Source organism: Rhodnius prolixus, unplaced genomic scaffold (assembly GCF_049639745.1).
Source record: "Rhodnius prolixus isolate KJV_2025 unplaced genomic scaffold, Rpr scaffold_3, whole genome shotgun sequence".
In the NCBI taxonomy this organism is placed as follows: Eukaryota; Metazoa; Arthropoda; class Insecta; order Hemiptera; family Reduviidae; genus Rhodnius; species Rhodnius prolixus.
This window is the reverse complement of record NW_027411603.1, coordinates 10,422,550-10,441,306: the sequence shown is the minus strand read 5'-3', so window position 1 is coordinate 10,441,306 and position 18,757 is coordinate 10,422,550. Positions and strand designations below refer to the sequence as shown.

General features: G+C 30.9%; 2 protein-coding genes across 5 annotated transcripts in view; one reads left to right on the top strand and one right to left on the bottom strand.

Annotated features, from left to right (window-relative positions):
- lama (phospholipase B domain containing lamina ancestor) overlaps nucleotides 1–18,731 on the bottom strand; it is a 45,496-nt gene extending 26,765 nt beyond the window's left edge. For 2 of the 4 annotated variants that reach the window (XM_074126860.1, XM_074126863.1), the window contains exons 1-3: nucleotides 18,608–18,730; nucleotides 17,123–17,273; nucleotides 8,123–8,338 (exon numbers count right to left, since the gene is read on the bottom strand). The gene's annotated coding sequence lies outside the window, so the exon portion shown is untranslated. Of the gene's footprint in view, nucleotides 1–8,122; nucleotides 8,339–9,301; nucleotides 9,437–17,122; nucleotides 17,274–18,607 lie in introns of those variants that run through there. The other 2 variants (XM_074126862.1, XM_074126861.1) reach the window with 2 other exon arrangements.
- LOC141453508 (uncharacterized) lies at nucleotides 9,706–14,946 on the top strand. The gene is made up of 3 exons (XM_074126857.1): nucleotides 9,706–9,863; nucleotides 9,948–10,161; nucleotides 10,928–14,946. Exons 1-3 carry the CDS (start codon nucleotides 9,860–9,862, stop codon nucleotides 14,820–14,822), a joined length of 4,113 nt encoding a protein of 1,370 aa, XP_073982958.1. The 5' UTR covers nucleotides 9,706–9,859; the 3' UTR covers nucleotides 14,823–14,946.
- Nucleotides 18,732–18,757: the final 26 nt, after the last annotated feature.

The window sequence follows — 18,757 nt, the reverse complement described above, 5'->3', positions numbered from 1 at the left end:
TAAAATTTAAAATAAGGTGCTTCAAACAAGGCTAACAGATCATACAAAACAGTATGGCTACTTTCTAAGATAATGTGTTTTTCTTTTCTTTTTTTGTTTTGCCTTTTTAAAGAGCGTTTTCCTTTTAAGAGTTTAGTATATTTTTTAAGTTGTCGAATAGATAAGAACTTCCACTTTCTGATAAATTGTTCGGTAAAGTGCTTGTGACTGCATCTTTGCAAATAGAAGTCTTGGAAAGTATTAGTTTTTAGTGTTAGTATTAGTTTTTCAACTTTAGGAGAGGAATGGGAATGTGCATCCCTCTGAAGTGTATTTTCGAGTAATTATGGTCTTATCTCTTATGGATAGTATTACAAATTAATTAACGTTTTAACATAAATAACCAAATTCGAAGAAAATCGACCTAGGAAGTGACAGTTAGATTCAAACTCGAGATCTCCGTTAGGGAGTACAATGCACTAACCACTAAATCAATCTTTCACCTAAGGATGCCTATGACTTTTGTCTAAAACATTTTTCTAGGAAATATTATTTCAGCTTGGTTCCTGGAAAAGTCCAAAAAAAAGAAGCCTTTTATTATCTCTTTAACAAAAACTCACAGTTTAAAATGTTAAGTATAAGGGTTGATTAAACGCCAAAAGGTACACAAATCAGCTAGTACCCAACATTTCATTAATACTTCATTGATATTATTTTAAGTAATTTTACTACATTAATTTTCATTAATATTTTTTTGAATTTATTAGATGTTTCACAGACCTTATACTGGCCATTTTAATCTACAAAATATTTGTTCAAGTAGAACACCTTTTAACTTAGATTGACTGTAATATCTAATCAACAAACTATTAATCACAGGTTAAAAAGAAAAACTTTATTAAAAAAAATAAAAAAAAATATGAGGCTAAAAAATTCAAAAACTTTTTAAAAAAAAATGCTAACACCAATATTCATCAATGATTTCATTTATTTATTTTTATTTTTAAATAAAAATCGTAGGTTTAAGTTCATTCTTCGATTAAAGTGATTGTTATTTTATGTAGTAGTCAAACGTTTATAATAATAGGTAATAATTATCTGGCTTTATCGCAAATAATATAGTTTTCTTCAATTACATTCTCAATCTAGGTATTCTTCCCACAGTGTTATATATTTGGAATATAAGATAAATAAGATATGCATATTTTTATGACAGCTAACATAATTATTCCAGTATTTTACTATAAGTAAAATTAGAGGGACTACATTAAATTACAATTGAGAAATGAATAATTGTTGTTGAATAATTTACTTGATATTACCTACACGTTATTTGTGCTCACAAATACTTCGGTAAGACGAATTCTAGACTGAAATATTGTTTTAAATCCGTGATTCAAATTTAAATAGTAGCCGACTCTGCCTTTGTCTTTTTCTACTTTAACGTGCATGTACGATACATTCATATACACGTATGTGACTACTCAGAATACATATATGTGACTACTCAGAATAAAGAGCATAATAAAGATAAATCAGTAGAATAATTTGGAATAAAGCTAAAATAAAGTACCTATTTAATTACGAAGATATAATACACATTTTATCATAATTATAACAAAAAAATAAAATATTATGAATGAACAAAGGGAAGGGATTAGCTATGCGGTTAGCGTATTGGATTCCCACGTGGAGGTTCCGGGTTTGAATCCAGCTGCAGACCCTTAGATTTTCTCTTTCTAAGAGCTTCTTACAGCTCACTGTGCGGGTGATTGATTAATAGTTGTCTGTAACGAGAGAACACTGTCCGGAGGCCGGCAGTGCACTGAAAAAAGCTCCTGGCGCCAATAACCTTAGATGTTGACGCGACTTAAATCATAAAGAAAAAGAAAATGAATGAACTGGCCAGCATAAGGGTCTGTGAAACATCTAATAAATTCAAAAAAATATTAATGAAAATTAATGTAGTAAAATTACTTAAAATAATATCAATGAAGTACTAATGAAATGTTCGGTACTGCTGATTTGTGTACATTTTGGCGTTTAATCAACCCTTATACTTAACATTTTAAACTGTGAGTTTTTGTTAAAGAGATTTTTGTACCTTTTGGATAGATTTTCCTTTTTGTATGTTTTGCAAAGTTACATATCTGCTTTACAGATTTTATTAAAATTGGGAATAATAAATTTAATTTTATCATTATAACCCGAAAAGGTGTTAAGCCGGAGTTACTACCACTGGAGAGATCTTTTTAAAGAATGATTATAGTTGCGGTCCCCAAACCATCCTCAATTTTTTTGAGAAAGCGTTTTGAATAAAATAGGAAGGTAATTTGTACGTAAATAGCAAAATTAAACTGCGATTTCAGTACTTCCCTTTAAGAGTAAGAAAAATAAACTACGATTACAGTACTTCTCCCTAAAAGGGAAAGAGGCAAAGATTTTGAATCGAACGACAATTCATTGATGTAAATCGGTTTACTCATTGATAATTTTAACGATTGCAGTACTTCCTCTTAGTAGGTGTAAGAGTATGATGGCACTTCACAGCCACGAAGAGGAGCTTTAACCACTTCTTCTTGCTAAATTTTATCAAAATCGGACTAAGCGTTATAGAAATATTGGTAATAATAGTTTTAGAAAGGGCCTTACTTGGGTGGGGCAAACTCCCCTCCTTATGACGCACAGCGTCGAGACTTTTAAAGTGCAAAACTGTACAAAATTTCGATTCGAATGACACTTCATTCATGAAAATCGGTTCACGTTTCGATAATTTGAAACGATTCCTATACTTCCCCTTAACAAGTGTAAGAGCAGATCGTCGCTTTAATGTTACGTAGGGGAGCCCTAACCCTGTCATCCTACCAAATTTTATCAAAATCGGGCTAAGATTTACAGAGTAATTAATGATAATAATTTTGGAGGGGGCCTTACATAAAGGGGGCTAACTCCTCTCCCATTTCATGTACAGCGTCGAGACCCCCAAAAGGCACATCTACATAAAATTCCGACTCGAATGATACCTCATTCATGAAAATCGGTTTACGCGTTTTGGCGCTACGTTGTTTACAAAAAAGGTAACAACAACAACAACAACAACAACAACAACAACAACAAGAACAATTTTTGAAAATGCCGTTTTTGCTCATTTTCGGCAACTTTTTTCTCAAAATCTATCAAATCTGGGTTGTTGCAAAAAAATTACAGTTTTAAGGGAGGATTTGCCCTATATTTTAAAGAAAATTTGATCTTTTATAGAAAAAGAGAAAAAAAATGTCAAAGTTGGGTGTTTTTCAACGTTGCGCTTTTTCGTGCAGTTTTTGATGATCAACCCTTGTACAACTGTCCTACCGGACAGTTTTAATTTATGGGTATGAAATGTGTTATAAAACACAGCTGATATGTGAATGAACCCACACTTTCAATAACTATAACTTCTGAGCGAACTTTAAGGTTTCATTTGATATCGAGGACATAACATATTAGATGTTTAAAAATAAATTTTTATACTTTTCATCTTCTAGGGAAGATGTAGCTTTGATGAACATTCTTTATTAATAAATATGTAATGAAACTATGAGAATCGAGGTAAGAGCCGAGTGAGTGTACAACAGAATTTTTCGAATTATGGAAACCGCTATGAGAAAGTTAAGAACATAAATTCATTGCTAACAATCACACAATCGTTTGCAAGAAATGCTGTATGCGCATAATTCTATCACTTAAACAAGATCATTCACTGGGATGCTCTCCAAGGTACAACACGTGTTAGGTGTTAATAATTTATTACTGGTAGTTAAGCAATAAGCGAAAGTGTTAAATTTTTGAGACTGATACTCTTGTTTCAGTTTATTTATTATTATTTTTTCTATTTTTTTTGCAAACGACACCCAATGAATTTATGGTTGGATCACTAAATAGTGATTAAATTATAATTTAATAGGCGATTAAACAATGTAAATACATGAGAAGTACCTTAATAAACTTGGACTTTCTGCGTTTTTAAATTTTAAGCTGAGTGTTCATATCCACCGATATATTTTCTAAAAAAAGTATTTTCTCTTCAAGCTATCTTAAAACTTGCATTTCCAGTGAAAAATCAAGATCCAAAGTTAAAATAGCAATAATTCCTCTTCCTGGCAGTAAGAGAAAGGGAAAATGTTTGTTTCGAGAGATAAACAAAAGTCTAAAAATCCAAATATTCCCAGAAAGTAAACAAATTTAAATCTGTATCCATTACATAAAACATGAAGGTTAAGAAAAATCCAAGGATAGAAAGTGCAACATAGGAGTTTCCTAAAACTCGCAATTAAATCATTAAATTTCTTAATAAATCTGCGTTTTCCAACTGAATAATTAAATAAAACTTTAACGCGTAACATAAATTATTACACAAATGATGTAAACATACTTATAAGGAAATCAAAAACTAATGAGAAAAAAATCCGCTAAATGTTGTTTAATTTAAATTTTACAAGTAATGAGGAAAAAAAAATCCCATGAACAAAGAACTCTTATATCTCAATCTCTTTCTCAGAATGAACTGAAACGCTGTATGACTCATCGCACAGTTATTCTCATGAAGGTATAAAAGATATGTCTTCCTGGCTAAATGTTCCTGGTTGGTAGTATATGCAGCCTCCAATAAAAACTTGCTTAAAAACTTAAAAAATAATAAAAGCTGGGATTAACAAACAAAGAATATTTATAATTATTCTTCTTCATGGGGAAGCTTTATCCCAATTACTTCTTGATCGGCGGAACACTACTTAATGGTTGGAAAAAATAATTCACCTTTACTTGGTGATAACAGGTATATTCTTTTTCGATGGTTTTTAAAAAAAAAAAGAAGCAACATTTTTCGGTAAAGGTGAAGTAAAAAACATAAATAGAAACTGCAGTGCTAACGCTCTCAAGCAAGGCAAACTAATTCTAAAAGAATATTCCCAGTATTATTTCCTTGCCACTCAAGCGGTGAAAGTTAGAAAGAATCATTTTGGAAAAGAAAATGAATAAAATACACTATACGAAAACCAATGACCCCCCATGAAGAGGGGTCTGACAAAATATAGCTTCGTCTCTTGAAAATCTAACATATATTAAACGTCTCGCAGAGGATGGTCAGGAGTTTAATTTATTAATCAATAACATAGTTTTTTTTTAAAATAAGAGTTTATGATTTTGAAGAGGCTCCATTCAAGCCAAGGGACTATTAAAAAAGGGTTCCCTAACCTAGGTACAGAAAAAATCTAAAGTCCCCTCCAAAAAAAGTTTAATAAACTTTTAATATGGCTATTTTTGGCTTTTCTCTCATATGAATAAAAATAATATCAGTGAAACATCTATTTCAGTAAAGCTGACTCTTTTGAAAATCGGACAAGACCAGGAGGAGAAAGTTAGTGTATTAATAACGCATTTAAAACAAAACAAAAAAATTTAAATCTTCATAAATTTAGTTTTTAGAAAGTTCACTTTCGGCATCCGGACAGTGTTCTCTCTTGCATACAACACTGTCCATCACTGGACATCCATCAGTTTAGTTGCGAACCTTGAAGAAGAAATAGTTTTAACATTCCATTGATGTTAAACAAAAAAAAAATCATCAGGCCCAATAAACTTACACTGTGATGAATAATTGGGCATACAAAGCTCAAGGGCGAAGATACTTAGTGGGCTTTACAAAAGATCGAAACTGATAAAGGGATGCCTAAAATAGGTTGAGCCCAAATCTGGTTACCTTAGATAAAAGAGCAACAATTCGTTTTTTTGAAAGTTGACACTGTCAACCCTTGCTTAAAACGAGGGGTCGCAAAAATAAGAAAAAGATCAGAATAAACTCGATTCATAGGTTCTTATGATAAAAGTTAAATTCTCAAAAGTACTGGATGATGGTGCTCTTCCCCAGTAACAGACTAATTTCACAGTTCACTCTGATGTTTCCAGATGAAACTGAGAAAGTTTCTCGGAATTTCAATACAAACACTTTCAGAATATATGAACTAATGAAAGTAAAAAGGAATAATTCATCAGAAAACCATAAAATCCATTGAACTTTAAATTCACTCTGCTTCCATAAACTTACTACTAACATAAAATGGATAAATTAAATATGAATAACATTTTTTCTACTTTTTTTATTTAAAGGAACTGACAAAAGCTGGAAATACTCATGAATTGTCCTAAACAACGTCAACAAGCTCTCAAAAGAGTGTTTCATTTTCGATAAAAATGTTTGGTGCCAAAGAAGTACACAAAATTAAACGAAAATTCGCTAAGCAATAATATCTCAGTGCGAACTAATTAAATATGAAAAAACTGCGCGCCATACTTGAAGGTAACCAGCCTAACCGTGCGCCTATTAGCACAAGTCAGTTATTGATAATTTCTTAGTAACTTTCACAAAAACTACCCATTAAATTTACCAAGGTGAGGAAATTTGGTTCTAATTAATAATCTAGAGTGGAAATTAACTAATATTCTGGCAGGAAAGGCACACGATTTTCGCTTGCTTTATTTATTAGGTCTGATAAATCTGCTTCAGAAAGCATTCTTACCTAACATTTTTCTAATTTATTTTATTATTAAAATAAAGAAAATTCGTGTTTCAAAAGGTATCAAAAATATCATAAGGAGTTTAATTGACCTAATCACAAGGCTATAGAAAACTTTTTGGTCAATGTAGTGATGTTCATCACACTCAGTTTCTGATAAAAATGTAACTTCTGGGAAGATTGTTATGGGACAATAAGTAAAAGAAATAAAAAAATCAAAGAGAATTTATGTAATACAACATTGATGGTGACCATGAGAATCAATAAGAGCATTTAACCAAAACTAGAAGGCAAATCTGTTCCCAATATACTTTTCTATACAAATTGAATAGCAACACGTGCTCTAATCGGAGGCTGGAATATCACTTTATACAGTTCTTTTCATTTGATAAGGAATTCTGCGAATAATACGCATTATTCCATTAGTCCAGTTTGGTTCATTCAACTTCATAATTTCTGATTTAGTTAACAAACTATGGTTAAATAAGTATGTTTTTCGTGAAATATTAACTCTCTTAAATAAAATTTGAGAAACATGAACGAAATTTTCAATACGTTAAATATCATTTTCTTTCATAATTTCATCCCCGTTAAAATAAACTAAATAATTCTAAAAAAGGAAGGTGTTTTTCTAAGGCACGACTTTAGAAAGTCGACAAGGGAAGTAAACAAGATATACTTTACATTAAATGGATAAAGCGAAGTTAAAACTTAAAAGACGGATAATTTAAAAATCCCTTAGAACCAGTATCAAAAATTCATATAAAAAATAAAATATGAAAAAGATACAATAAAACCACTATAAAACAATAAAACTACATTCTGAAAAACTTAAAACAGATAATAGTAGTGGTAACTTCCATGATGGTTAGAACATTTCCACTAGATCCTAACTTAGATTGATCGAAACTGGTTTACACTAAGAATTCAAGATCATATTTTAATTTTTAAGAACATCTACTAGCTGGTATTTTCAGATTTCATAATTTTCTCAAAAGTTTGTTCTACCGTTTGCATATACTTGCGTAGGCCACCTTTCTAAAAAAAAAAATATTTTTTTGAGTTCTTTTGAGTTACACTAGAAATGACAACTCTTTCATAACGGATTAGAACTTCCAGCTAATTAGTAACAATGCAACTTTTAAAGTATGTCATCTTTTTAATGTTTCTTTTGCAGTAAAAGAAACTCTTTTAAGAGTATTTCACATTAAAAGAAAATATTATTAACTTCTAATATTAAAGCAAGTACGCATTAAATTTCTTTTCTTTTAAAGAAAAATATGATGTGTAACTGAATACTGTACAGATGATCAGCAGTGGCCCACGTGTTAATATGAGAAACACACTGTTGTAAATTTTTTCTTTTATGAACAGCTTTAAAACATTTTTTGCAATTAAAAACAAAATAATACTATAATAATTAAATAATGAAATTATATTAAAATATTGGGATAATAATATTTACATAACTTTCTAATTATTAATTACACTTATTATACACCTATTAATTAATTAATTTTGAAAATAATTATAATCTTATCAACATAATTTTCTTTTATTTAAATTTTTTAATAATTAAGAAAATCTCTTACCAATGATTCCAAAAGCGAATATCTGTTCAAAAATTATCATTACAATAGCACTCCACTATATTGATGTGAACCACTTCAATGCCGAAGTGTTACTGGCTTGGCAAAGGTCTGAGCAGACTGAGGTCTATTACCAAGGCGCCTATCCAACCACCAAGGGAAGTCCCACCACATTTCAACATGCGTCACAACATATTCGCGCTCCCAAAACTATATTTTCTGTAATAAAATATTATTTTTGTTTGTTAGTTTATTTGATTTGTATTATTAAATAGAACTGTAAAATATATATAATACTTATTTTAAGTAATTCAAAGATAATGTAAAAGTTTATTGTTCATTTGATTTTCTCCAAAGAAACTGATCTAACTGATGATATGATTGCACTGTTAGTCTATGTCATTGAATGCTTTTATATGTAGTCGAATTCATTGTGTAATAAAGAAAAAAAAACGCATACATAGGAGTTATAACCACCCCAATCGTTCAGTGCACCTGAAGATAATCAGACGTCGTTAATTTAGAATTTTTGGTGGCAACTTTCCTAAAAAATAACATAATTCTACGATTCTTGAGTTTTAATCAATAGAAAAAAAACTCTTCAACAACGTTTCGATCTATACCTAGTTCTACAACAGGACTACAAAACAGAGAGAGGAAGAGAGAAAAAGAGAGAGAGAGACTCGAGATTTCTACAATGCAACTAAAAAATTAAAACATTATTATTAATCCTTATTGATGAACACTGTTGTTAATTAAAATTTAAATTAATATTTTAGAGTGGTTATTAATGATAAATAATTCTGCAAGGTGGTAACTGATTTTCAGCCTGAATAATGAATTTCTAACGAAACAATACTCAAGAATCGTATAAATTCATTTTTTATAAACTGATCATTATGCTTCTTGCTTATTTTCATAAAATAGCCTGATAAGGAACAAAGTGTTGGCAGGTTGAAGTATTTTGACCCATCAGCTTATGATCAGAAGCTATAATAAAAATGAAAACAGATTACTAATTTTGAGTTACACACATTCTCACTCTATCTCTTTCCGAGAGTGATTTTGCAGACCGTGCGCTTAAAAAAAAATTTCGTGGTCAGGCATTCAGGGGCTTTAAAACATAAACAAATTTTCTGTGGAAACTCAATTTCACAAATTAGACTCTATCAAAATACTCACTATGAGTACGGCATACATAAAAGCAGGTTACATAAGAAACAAAAGAAAATAGTCAAATGAACATAACAATCACTGCATAACGGCACTTAGTTCTTTCAAAAATTGTACAAAGAATCATTGCTTTGTTAATACGAATTTACTATCAAATTCTACAGAAAAATATAAAATAGCTTTATGTTCAATACTGTTTAACGAAACAAGAAATGGCCGATTATTTCAACACAAAGCCATTACTAACAAAATTGATAGTTTTTACAAATTCTCTTCAAACATTCAAAATATAGGTTTTTGTAGGTACAATAAAAAAATGCTATCAAATGCTAAAACATAATTAAATTAAATCAATTTATTGTAACAAGAATTTTTTAAAGAAATATTTAAATGTAATAGACAAATTACAGTCAGAAAGTTGAATTTGTTACGGAAAGTTCACCAGGCAGTGACTTTATTACCCAGAATGCGCTGGTTAATGTGGTACTAAAATTTGAATAGAAATAATAAATTTTGATATTTCATGGGAGAATTACATTCATGTAATTATTTAACAAACTTATCAAGATGGGTATGTTTCAATATTAAATTAATATTTCAACATATTAAATCGAATGCTTTGAACTATGATAAAATATTAATACTATGATTTCAGTGATAAAATTCTACAACATCGACTCAGCTTTCACCCCAGGGGAATGGTACAGCTTTTTTTACAAAGAAAAAAAGAAAAATTCAAAAAAAACACGCCTGTTAAGCGATTGTTTTCAACACTTCGTTCTAAATTATCCATTTCTAGATGAAACACAACAGTGGGGAAAAGTTTATCAATTTTTAGGAATTCCACAGATTTGCGGAAAAATTGACAAGTAAATTTTGATTTTAATTTTTTTAATCAAACATTTTCTCACATAAAACACACGTTGTAATGCTTGAAACATTTTTTATGCATGGTTAGAGGAGTAACTAGGGACAGCACGAAATCCTTAAATAAGTCTATGAAATTAAAATTAAAAGAAAATGACAGCCAGAGCAATCTATTGTATCAATTTAAAATATTAATTAAAAATCTGCATTCTTTCTCAGAATCAAAATCAGAGATGACTATTTAGTAAAAAAATAATTTAGACAATTTCCCTTGCCTAATAGGATAACTTGTGTTCTTGACTTTCCCCAAGGTTCTTTGGCTAAATATCTGTACTTATATTAAATCTAATATTAGAAATTATGCGCATAAAATATTCCTCTCATTTGGTTTCCATTTAAGAATGCCAAGGTCTCATTTTTGAAAATTTCAAGCACAATGCAGTATTGGAAGTGGATCTAATAATGCTTTACTCTCAGAAATAGGCCCAAAAATTTTCTTTACTCTAATTACATTCAATAAATAGTTTATTGCTTTAAAAATATTAAAACTTTCCGGTAAGATAGTTGTACAAGGGTTTATTTTAAGTTTTGACTTCCTCTTGAAGGGAATCGTCTGATTATTTCTATCGTTAGAAAAATGTTATGTCTCCTTGTAATTATTAACTAATCAATGTTAAGTAATAATGTTGATGTAGTGAAAACTGCAGTAAATAAAAGGAATTTCAGAGTGCACCATGGAATTAAGTAATATTGAAAGTTTTGTTACAGAGCGAAGCTGAAAAAATTGTTTGCAGTAGAGAAAAAAGAAAACGCAAGATTAAAGAAACTGAAATTACAAATTACCCAAATAAAAATTCGGGATAACAATCACATCGATAAAAAGGACAGTAAACTGGTTAAGAATGATAAGCAGAATGCTAGGAAACTGCAAAACCTAATACAAGAAACAGAAACAGCAGAAATCCTGGGAAAGCCAAATTCAGTGGGCAACCGTAAACAATTAGCACTTAAGAAGAAAAACATAAATGAGGGTGTTGGCTCTGTGTTAGATTACGTTCGCAAATCAGAAATTCAGTTGAAGAAAAGGGTAAGATTTAAGAATGTACAAGTTCTTTGCTACGATAAATCCAATTCGACAGAATCAGAGATAAGTTCAAGCTCATTACTAATTAATGACAACTCTGAAGAGGTAGTAAACAATAATCACGAAAAAGCAGTTCATAAACCTTATTTTGAGCGTTTAAATGACAGCCTAAGCAGTGAATCAAATATTGACATTGAAGGAAATCATGCACACTTGAAAACTGCTCCTCCCATTAGATTAATAGAAAAAGAAATTGATCTTGCCTTAAATAAAGAAAAATCACTTCCAGAAAATAATAAAGAAATGCGTACACGAGACAATCATTCGAAAGAAGGAGATATTAGAAATATTTTAGACATTTTAGGCAGAGAACAGGACAACAGAGTTAAGTCGCTATGTGATCAAATGTACAATAAAGATTATGATAATTATTCAAGTAGTGACAATGAGATAAGAATAATTCCGCCATTTCCTACTGGCTATGAAGACGACAATTCACAGTCTTCAGATAGTTTAATAAATGACCACGACACAGGTGTCATGTCACCAAGTTATCCTTCTGATGATGAATCAAACCATGATATAGTTATAATAAGGGAACGAGATGGAATGAAAGATGACAATAAACTAAATAATATTAAAATAAAAGCCAAAACATCTTGGGAGATAGGAAATTCTTCAGGCGAAGAATTATCAGAAGCGGGTATTAAAAACACAGTAGAATCAGGAAATGAACCAAATGCAGCTCATGATGAACACCAAATGCAAGTTGAATCTTTGGTTTGCTCTAACCTGGTGCAGAGTGAAGACGACACATCTGCTAATAGACATTTATCAGTACACAGCGCTTCAGGTGACCGCACGTCCAACATGGATTATCAATTTACAGATGAAATAGATATTGCAGAGAAAAATAATGCAGATAATGAATTTTCGGCACTGAAGTCACAAAATTACGACCAAGTGAAACAAAAAGAAAACAATAATAACTCAGGAGGTATATTTGAACCAAATGCAGCTCATGATGAATGTCAAATGCAAGTTGAATCTTTGGTTTGCTCCAACCTGGTGCAGAGTGAACACGACCCATCTGTTAATAGACATTTATCGGAACTAGAAATACAATGCGATGCAATTTCACCGTTATCATCAGATTCTTCAGAAATTGGACATTTAATGCACTTAACACCTTCAGGCAAGCTTCTGACTGCAATTGGTAACATAGAAAAGTTTCGACTAAGCAGTTCGGCTTCTTTTAGTCTTGAAAGTTCTGATATACAACATGAATTCGGTTTTAGTACTGGGACTATTTATAAAAGTTTTGTGTTGGACAAAGATGGTAAAAAAGAACTAACATTCAGTTCTGATAGTTTTAACCAAAACAATACAAAAGAAGAAGCTCGGACGAAAGAAAATAATTTAATTTCACTATCAATTCAAGAAAGACTAAACTCCTCAGATAAGATGAACAGATTAAATACAAAAGAAGAATTGCTAAACGAACATGTTGAGATAAATATGGTTGAAATTGAAAAAGAAAATTATATAAGCAAAAAAGATTATCCAACAATCATTTCTAACAGTGATGCGACTACAGTAACAGGCAGTTCTGAGAACACCGTTCCATCATCAATAATTGTTGAACCTAGGGGAAAAAGAGAACCTTTGAAGTTATTAAGCAATGTTAGGGCTAAAGAAAATCATTCTAAAGCAAGGAACGTAACTAGAAATGGAAATAATAATACAGACAAAGAAAACATGTCTCCCGAAATATCAGATCAAACTTTCCCAAAGAAAAGTATTTCTAGAAAAACTCCAAAGAAGGACATTTTTTTTTCAGAAAGTAGTTCATGTGAACTGGATAAAATTGTAGAATTAATGGACTTATCAAGCCACGATGAAAACAGATTACGTTTATCTAATACTAGTATAATTAAAACACCCAATAAAACAGGGGGAAAGTTATCAGAAAGTGATGCTGGCAAAAAGAATTCTTCTTTAATTTCTGAATTTGGCACGCATAAAAAACACAATAAATTAAAGAAATCCACCGACGAGAATCCAGTCACTGATAAAAGCCAAATAACATTGCCAAGAGAAGCTAACAGCCCTAGAGAAACTGGAGGAAATGATTTTGCAGTTCAAGAAATACATTTTTCTAGAAGTTCAGATGAGTTATCAGAAACTCCAGATGTTTTAAATAATAATGAAGAGTATAAATTGCGTGAAAATTCAAATGAAACCCCCAAAGTTTTTTTTAGTAAGCTAGAAAATATGATTAATAAAAATATAAGTTTAGAAAATAACTCAAAAGAGAGAAACTCTGAGTTTACAACAAGAAAATGTTTTTCGTTTAAATCTCCGTCAACGACAATAAATTCTAGTGATTCCTGGTCAGGAAAAGAATATCTTTTGAAGAATTTTAATGAACGTGCATCTAAAATAAGAAAACAGGATGCACCGAAAAAAACGTTAGATGACGTTCGGAAGACATATTTTAACGTAAACAAAAATTTTACCAAAATCAAATCTAGAGAATCAACAATAAGGAAAGTTAAATCTATATTGAATAATTCCAGTCAGTCATCTCCAGAGTTATTAGATTCAGATAACGAAATGCATGAATCCAATGAATATCATTCAATCAGCGATTTATCAACACAATCTGTAATTACTGACCTTGGCGTAAAGGCATATTTCAATGATCCGGTGATAATTCCTTTTGATTCTTCATCAGACAACAGTATCAACTTAATTCCTGATTATAATTCTAGATCTTCCACAGCTGCTCAACGGATAAAAAATTTAAATTTAATAAGTCCCCACGTTTCTTCTAGACATTATAATGCACATTTAAACTATGATACAGGACTAAGCGTAAAGTTACTTGGTTCAAATGAAGATGCTGAAATGCAAGAAATCGATAACAATACACGAGAAAGTATAACAAATATGAATATTTCTAATCTTAAAGAAGAAGAAATGGAAACTGTTAAACCGCTTAACCAAAATAAGCGGAAAGCATCATCCTCAAGCATCAGGATGACTACTGGTTTAAATAACGATCACGATGCTGATTCTAGTTCAGATGGTTGCATTGCGTTGTCGCATAAAAAAAATAAAAGAAGGCGAAAGAAAGCTAGTAGAGTGGCAGCTAAATTGAAAAATCATCGAAGAGGAGGGAATAACGAGGATCAATTAACATCCTCTGACGAGATGGAAATAATAAATGAAATATTAATGGATCAAAAAAGGGAGAAACGTAAACTAACTGGGAAGAAATCTACTACGACAAACACCATATTAATAAATGCAATCAATGATTTAAGAAACGAGAAAACTACCGACAACTACCAACATTCACAGAAGCTATCAGATGATGATAATAATAAATCTTCATTGGATGAATGTGACACTAGTAAAGAGGCTATCGATTCTATTGGTGGACAGCGCATTACCAACAAAACGTTAAAATTAAGGAAAACCTCTATAGTAAAACAGAAAATTAACAGTTCAGATACGTCGACCACAAGTGAGTTCATAAATTCTGCTCTGGCCAGAAGAATTTATTATTTATAAATGGAACCGGAAGTTTGTACTACAAATTATAATTTAACTTTCTCTTCAATTATTTCATTAATATGTTTTATTTATTTTATATTGAAGGATATTACTACTTCTTTCTTTTATTAAGAAAATATGTTATATTTATATTTAAAATATACATATCTATTTTCTGAAAAAATTTAAATATAAGATAATAGTTGTTAAATAGAAATCTATTATTTATTTTAACTTTACCTGCAATAATTACTCAATTTATTATAAACTAATATTTAACATAAACTTATAAATATAAGAGTAAGAGGCCGAAGCGCTAGGTCCCTCCCTAGATAATAACCATAATTTCACTTAATTTCGAAATAAGTGTAAACAGTGCTAATAGAAACGAATAAAAATCACAGATTACCCCAGGGCACTGAACTAACGAAAGTAAATACAAGACCAATTCAACAGGTAAGTTTTTCAAGAAAACAAAAAGTACAGGAAAATTCCCAAATAATGAACTTAAATAAAGTTCTTTATTGATTAACATTTAAATATTCAATAACAGATCCATTTCTATTAATTTTTCATTTTTTTTGTTATATGTACATCTATTTTTCAAGATCCTTGACATAGATATAATTAAAAGTTGCACCCGGTCTTAATAAGTTTAAAATAAACTGCGATTGAGGCCCACAAGATAGTAGCTATCTCAACTGTATTGCAATTTACCCTCCTTCCTCAAAGATAAAAAAATAAGGGCCTTAATAATGGGTTTTAATTTTTTCTAACAGCCAAATATTTATTATTTACAAACAATCATTTTTTCATTGAGTTTCCTCGCCCCACCAACATTTCCAATAGAGTCAATTTCTTTACCACTTGAAGGGCTTGCAATAAATAAGAAGCGTCTCTCAAGAGCTACAATTTTTTTATTACATCTGCGAGTATTAGAGTAACATTGCATAATAGTTCCATTACTCTTAGTTCTTAAATGAATGGTAGGACTAATCGAAATGCTTGTGAAATCAAAATATTATTTCTCGACTATTTATGGAAATATAATTACTCTTATTTTTAATAAATCTAACAAATGTGCCAAACAATAAAAAACACTCTATAGTGAAGATAAATAATGCCACTAAGAACTTAATAAACCCTAAACTCAAAGCAATTACACGCCTTTAAGCTTCGAACCAGATTATAATATCTCTAGCCATCAATCTTGTGATCCACCATCTTACTCGCCAATGACGCTCTATTACATATCTTGTAATCTCTTCTGTTCTGATTTCCATCAAACTTCCTAACGTCCTCTCTTCTTGATCTGAATTCCTGCCTTCATGATTCGAATAAGGATCTTGAGTTTGTCTTTTTTTTTCTGTGGTTTTAACAATTTTAGAATAAACACGTCAGAAAAAGATTTACTGACATACGATATGATTAAAGTAAAGAAACATGAAGATAAGCCAGTCAAACGGCAATCTGAAAAGTGGTGTTTATTGAGTACTTCTATTACCACAAAGTGGTTTTGCCGAAAATTCTTGAAAAGTAAAGACAATACTCTTAACTCCAGCTGGATTGAGGATGAATTGTTGCCCAAAATACGTAAATATAATCTGTTTTTGTTTGTTTTTTTCATAACGTAAATAAAAACTTGCTTTTTTATATCTGAAGATGCTTTCTTTCCAAGTACAATTAATACAATGCACATAATTTTTTTATATATAATTGTTAGTTGGATGATAAGCCCGCCCGAAAAAATAGACGATTATTTTTACTTTTCTAGATTTAAGAGGAATATATAATTTATGTCAAACGAAATAACATCCGTCACCAATCTTTCACGTAAGCGCTCTAATTTGGCGCAAACCTTCTCTTAACCGATTAAGAAGATGCAATTGGGTTGTTAAGGTGCTATAAAAAATTGGACATACATATTTAAAAAGCATTCTAACAAAACTGAAAGTAGGTCACAAAAAAAAATTGAAAAGAAAAGAAAGGTTTGTTGCTGTTCTCATGAGAGGGGATTGCAACTAGGAAATCTCCAGATCGAAACTCGCATTTAATTGAATTGATGCCAAACTAATTTATTCCATACATTTCATTAATTCGGGTTGAGACAATTTCATAAAACTTTCTTGACTCATTATTTATTTCCGTCCATCATTAAACGTATCTTTTTTATACGTATATGTATTATATTCTAATATAGTTAGGAACTTACATATAATTGTACATTATAAATATAATACTTATTACACTTATTTAATTTGCCCTATACTACTTACAAAATGTAAAGTTTTTCTATCAGAATGAACTAACTTACATACCTTCGGAGCAACATTTAAAATTTCTTATGTTGTTGGTTCAAATACACACCATCTAATCCTCGTTTACAATAAACATCAGTACTTCCCTCTTTCGTGGATATCTTCAACGTGTGTCTTTTAAACTGGAACTTTTCACACTGGCTCTGCAGACCTGTACACAAGTAGTTATATTTGCATATATTTTAAAGGGAGAAGGGCATTGAAACCATTGAGTATTGGGTAAGTTCAATGATTTCAATACGTTAATTAATCAGTGGTGTATAACTACATTTCGGACGTACGCTACAATTGTTGACTGCCTGTCTGTAAACTTCAGAGTATATAAAAACAGAGTTTAAGTCAAATTTTCTAATTAAACTGATGAATTAAACTCCGGTGATTTATATGAAAACCAAAACCGGTGTACGGCGCCAATCTGAGGTATGATACTTTGGTAAGTTTACGAAAACAAGTTTTTCATTCCGAGCTTGTTGCATTTGCGCTGTTTAGATTACAAGAGATCATAAACAATTGCAAAATCATAGTTTTCTCAGACTTCAAGTCGATTCTACTAGATGTTAAGCCTTAACTGATGTAAGGCTATTACTTCATAGTAATACACTTTCATAAGTGTACGGTCATTTAGGATAACACCGTCAAGAGAAGACAGTTTGTGTAGCTTAGGAATCCTCTCCGTGATAACCTCAAAGGATCTCGCCATTTAGGCGAAGGAAAAGGCCCTGGAAAACAGTTATCAAAGCTTTAGAATATACTTAGCGATAGGAGGGTTTTTATTAAAGTTCACAGCCAATGTATGATCATGACAACACTTTCACAAGACCGAAAGGCTATTCGGGCGATCGCAAGCATCTTGAAGGGTAACGCACGCATCGCATTAGCCTGTGAGAACAGGTGGCGTTTGTAGACTTGTTAAAAATAATAAAAAACTATTGAATTTGTCTGTCTATTATGGCACTTTTGAGTAACTCTGGAAGTTGAAACAAATCGAGAGAGCTTCTGAGCACTACAACTACTTTTATTAGTCATGGTGACTCTCATGTTTAGTGATGTAATACTAACCAATAATAGAATGTTTTTCCTGTTATACTTTTTTCAGTTAGGTTTAATGCCCTCGGACATAGATCTAAATATTTTCTTTATTGCATTCTTGACAAACAGATCCCATTTCAAAATTGATGGCATATTCTTTGTAATGAATTTAGCTTTAATCCCTCATTCCGTTTTTCCTTTTCACGTTTAAGGAGTAAGTATCGATATTTACATTCTATTTGAGATCAGATTTTTGAATTTACTGTCGAGAATACATATATTAGCCATCTTTTAAATTATATCACTTACTAGTTAAATTTCAGACTCATGCCCGGACCGGTTTATGAATTCTATAGAAAGAGGGTTTGGGTTATTTTTTTATTAACAAAGCACAATAACCAATCTGTCATTCTACTGATCTGTGATAGTTCTCCGGAAACGATTCTGAAGTCTTACCTGACAAACATCCTTCTACGACCTTTTCTTCCACTGAAAATTCTAAACATCATTCACTTACTACATCAATTAAATTGCATCAATCGAATGACGTACCGTTTCCCATGCAATGTGTGGAATAAGAGTACAGCAGATAACCATAACTGAAGG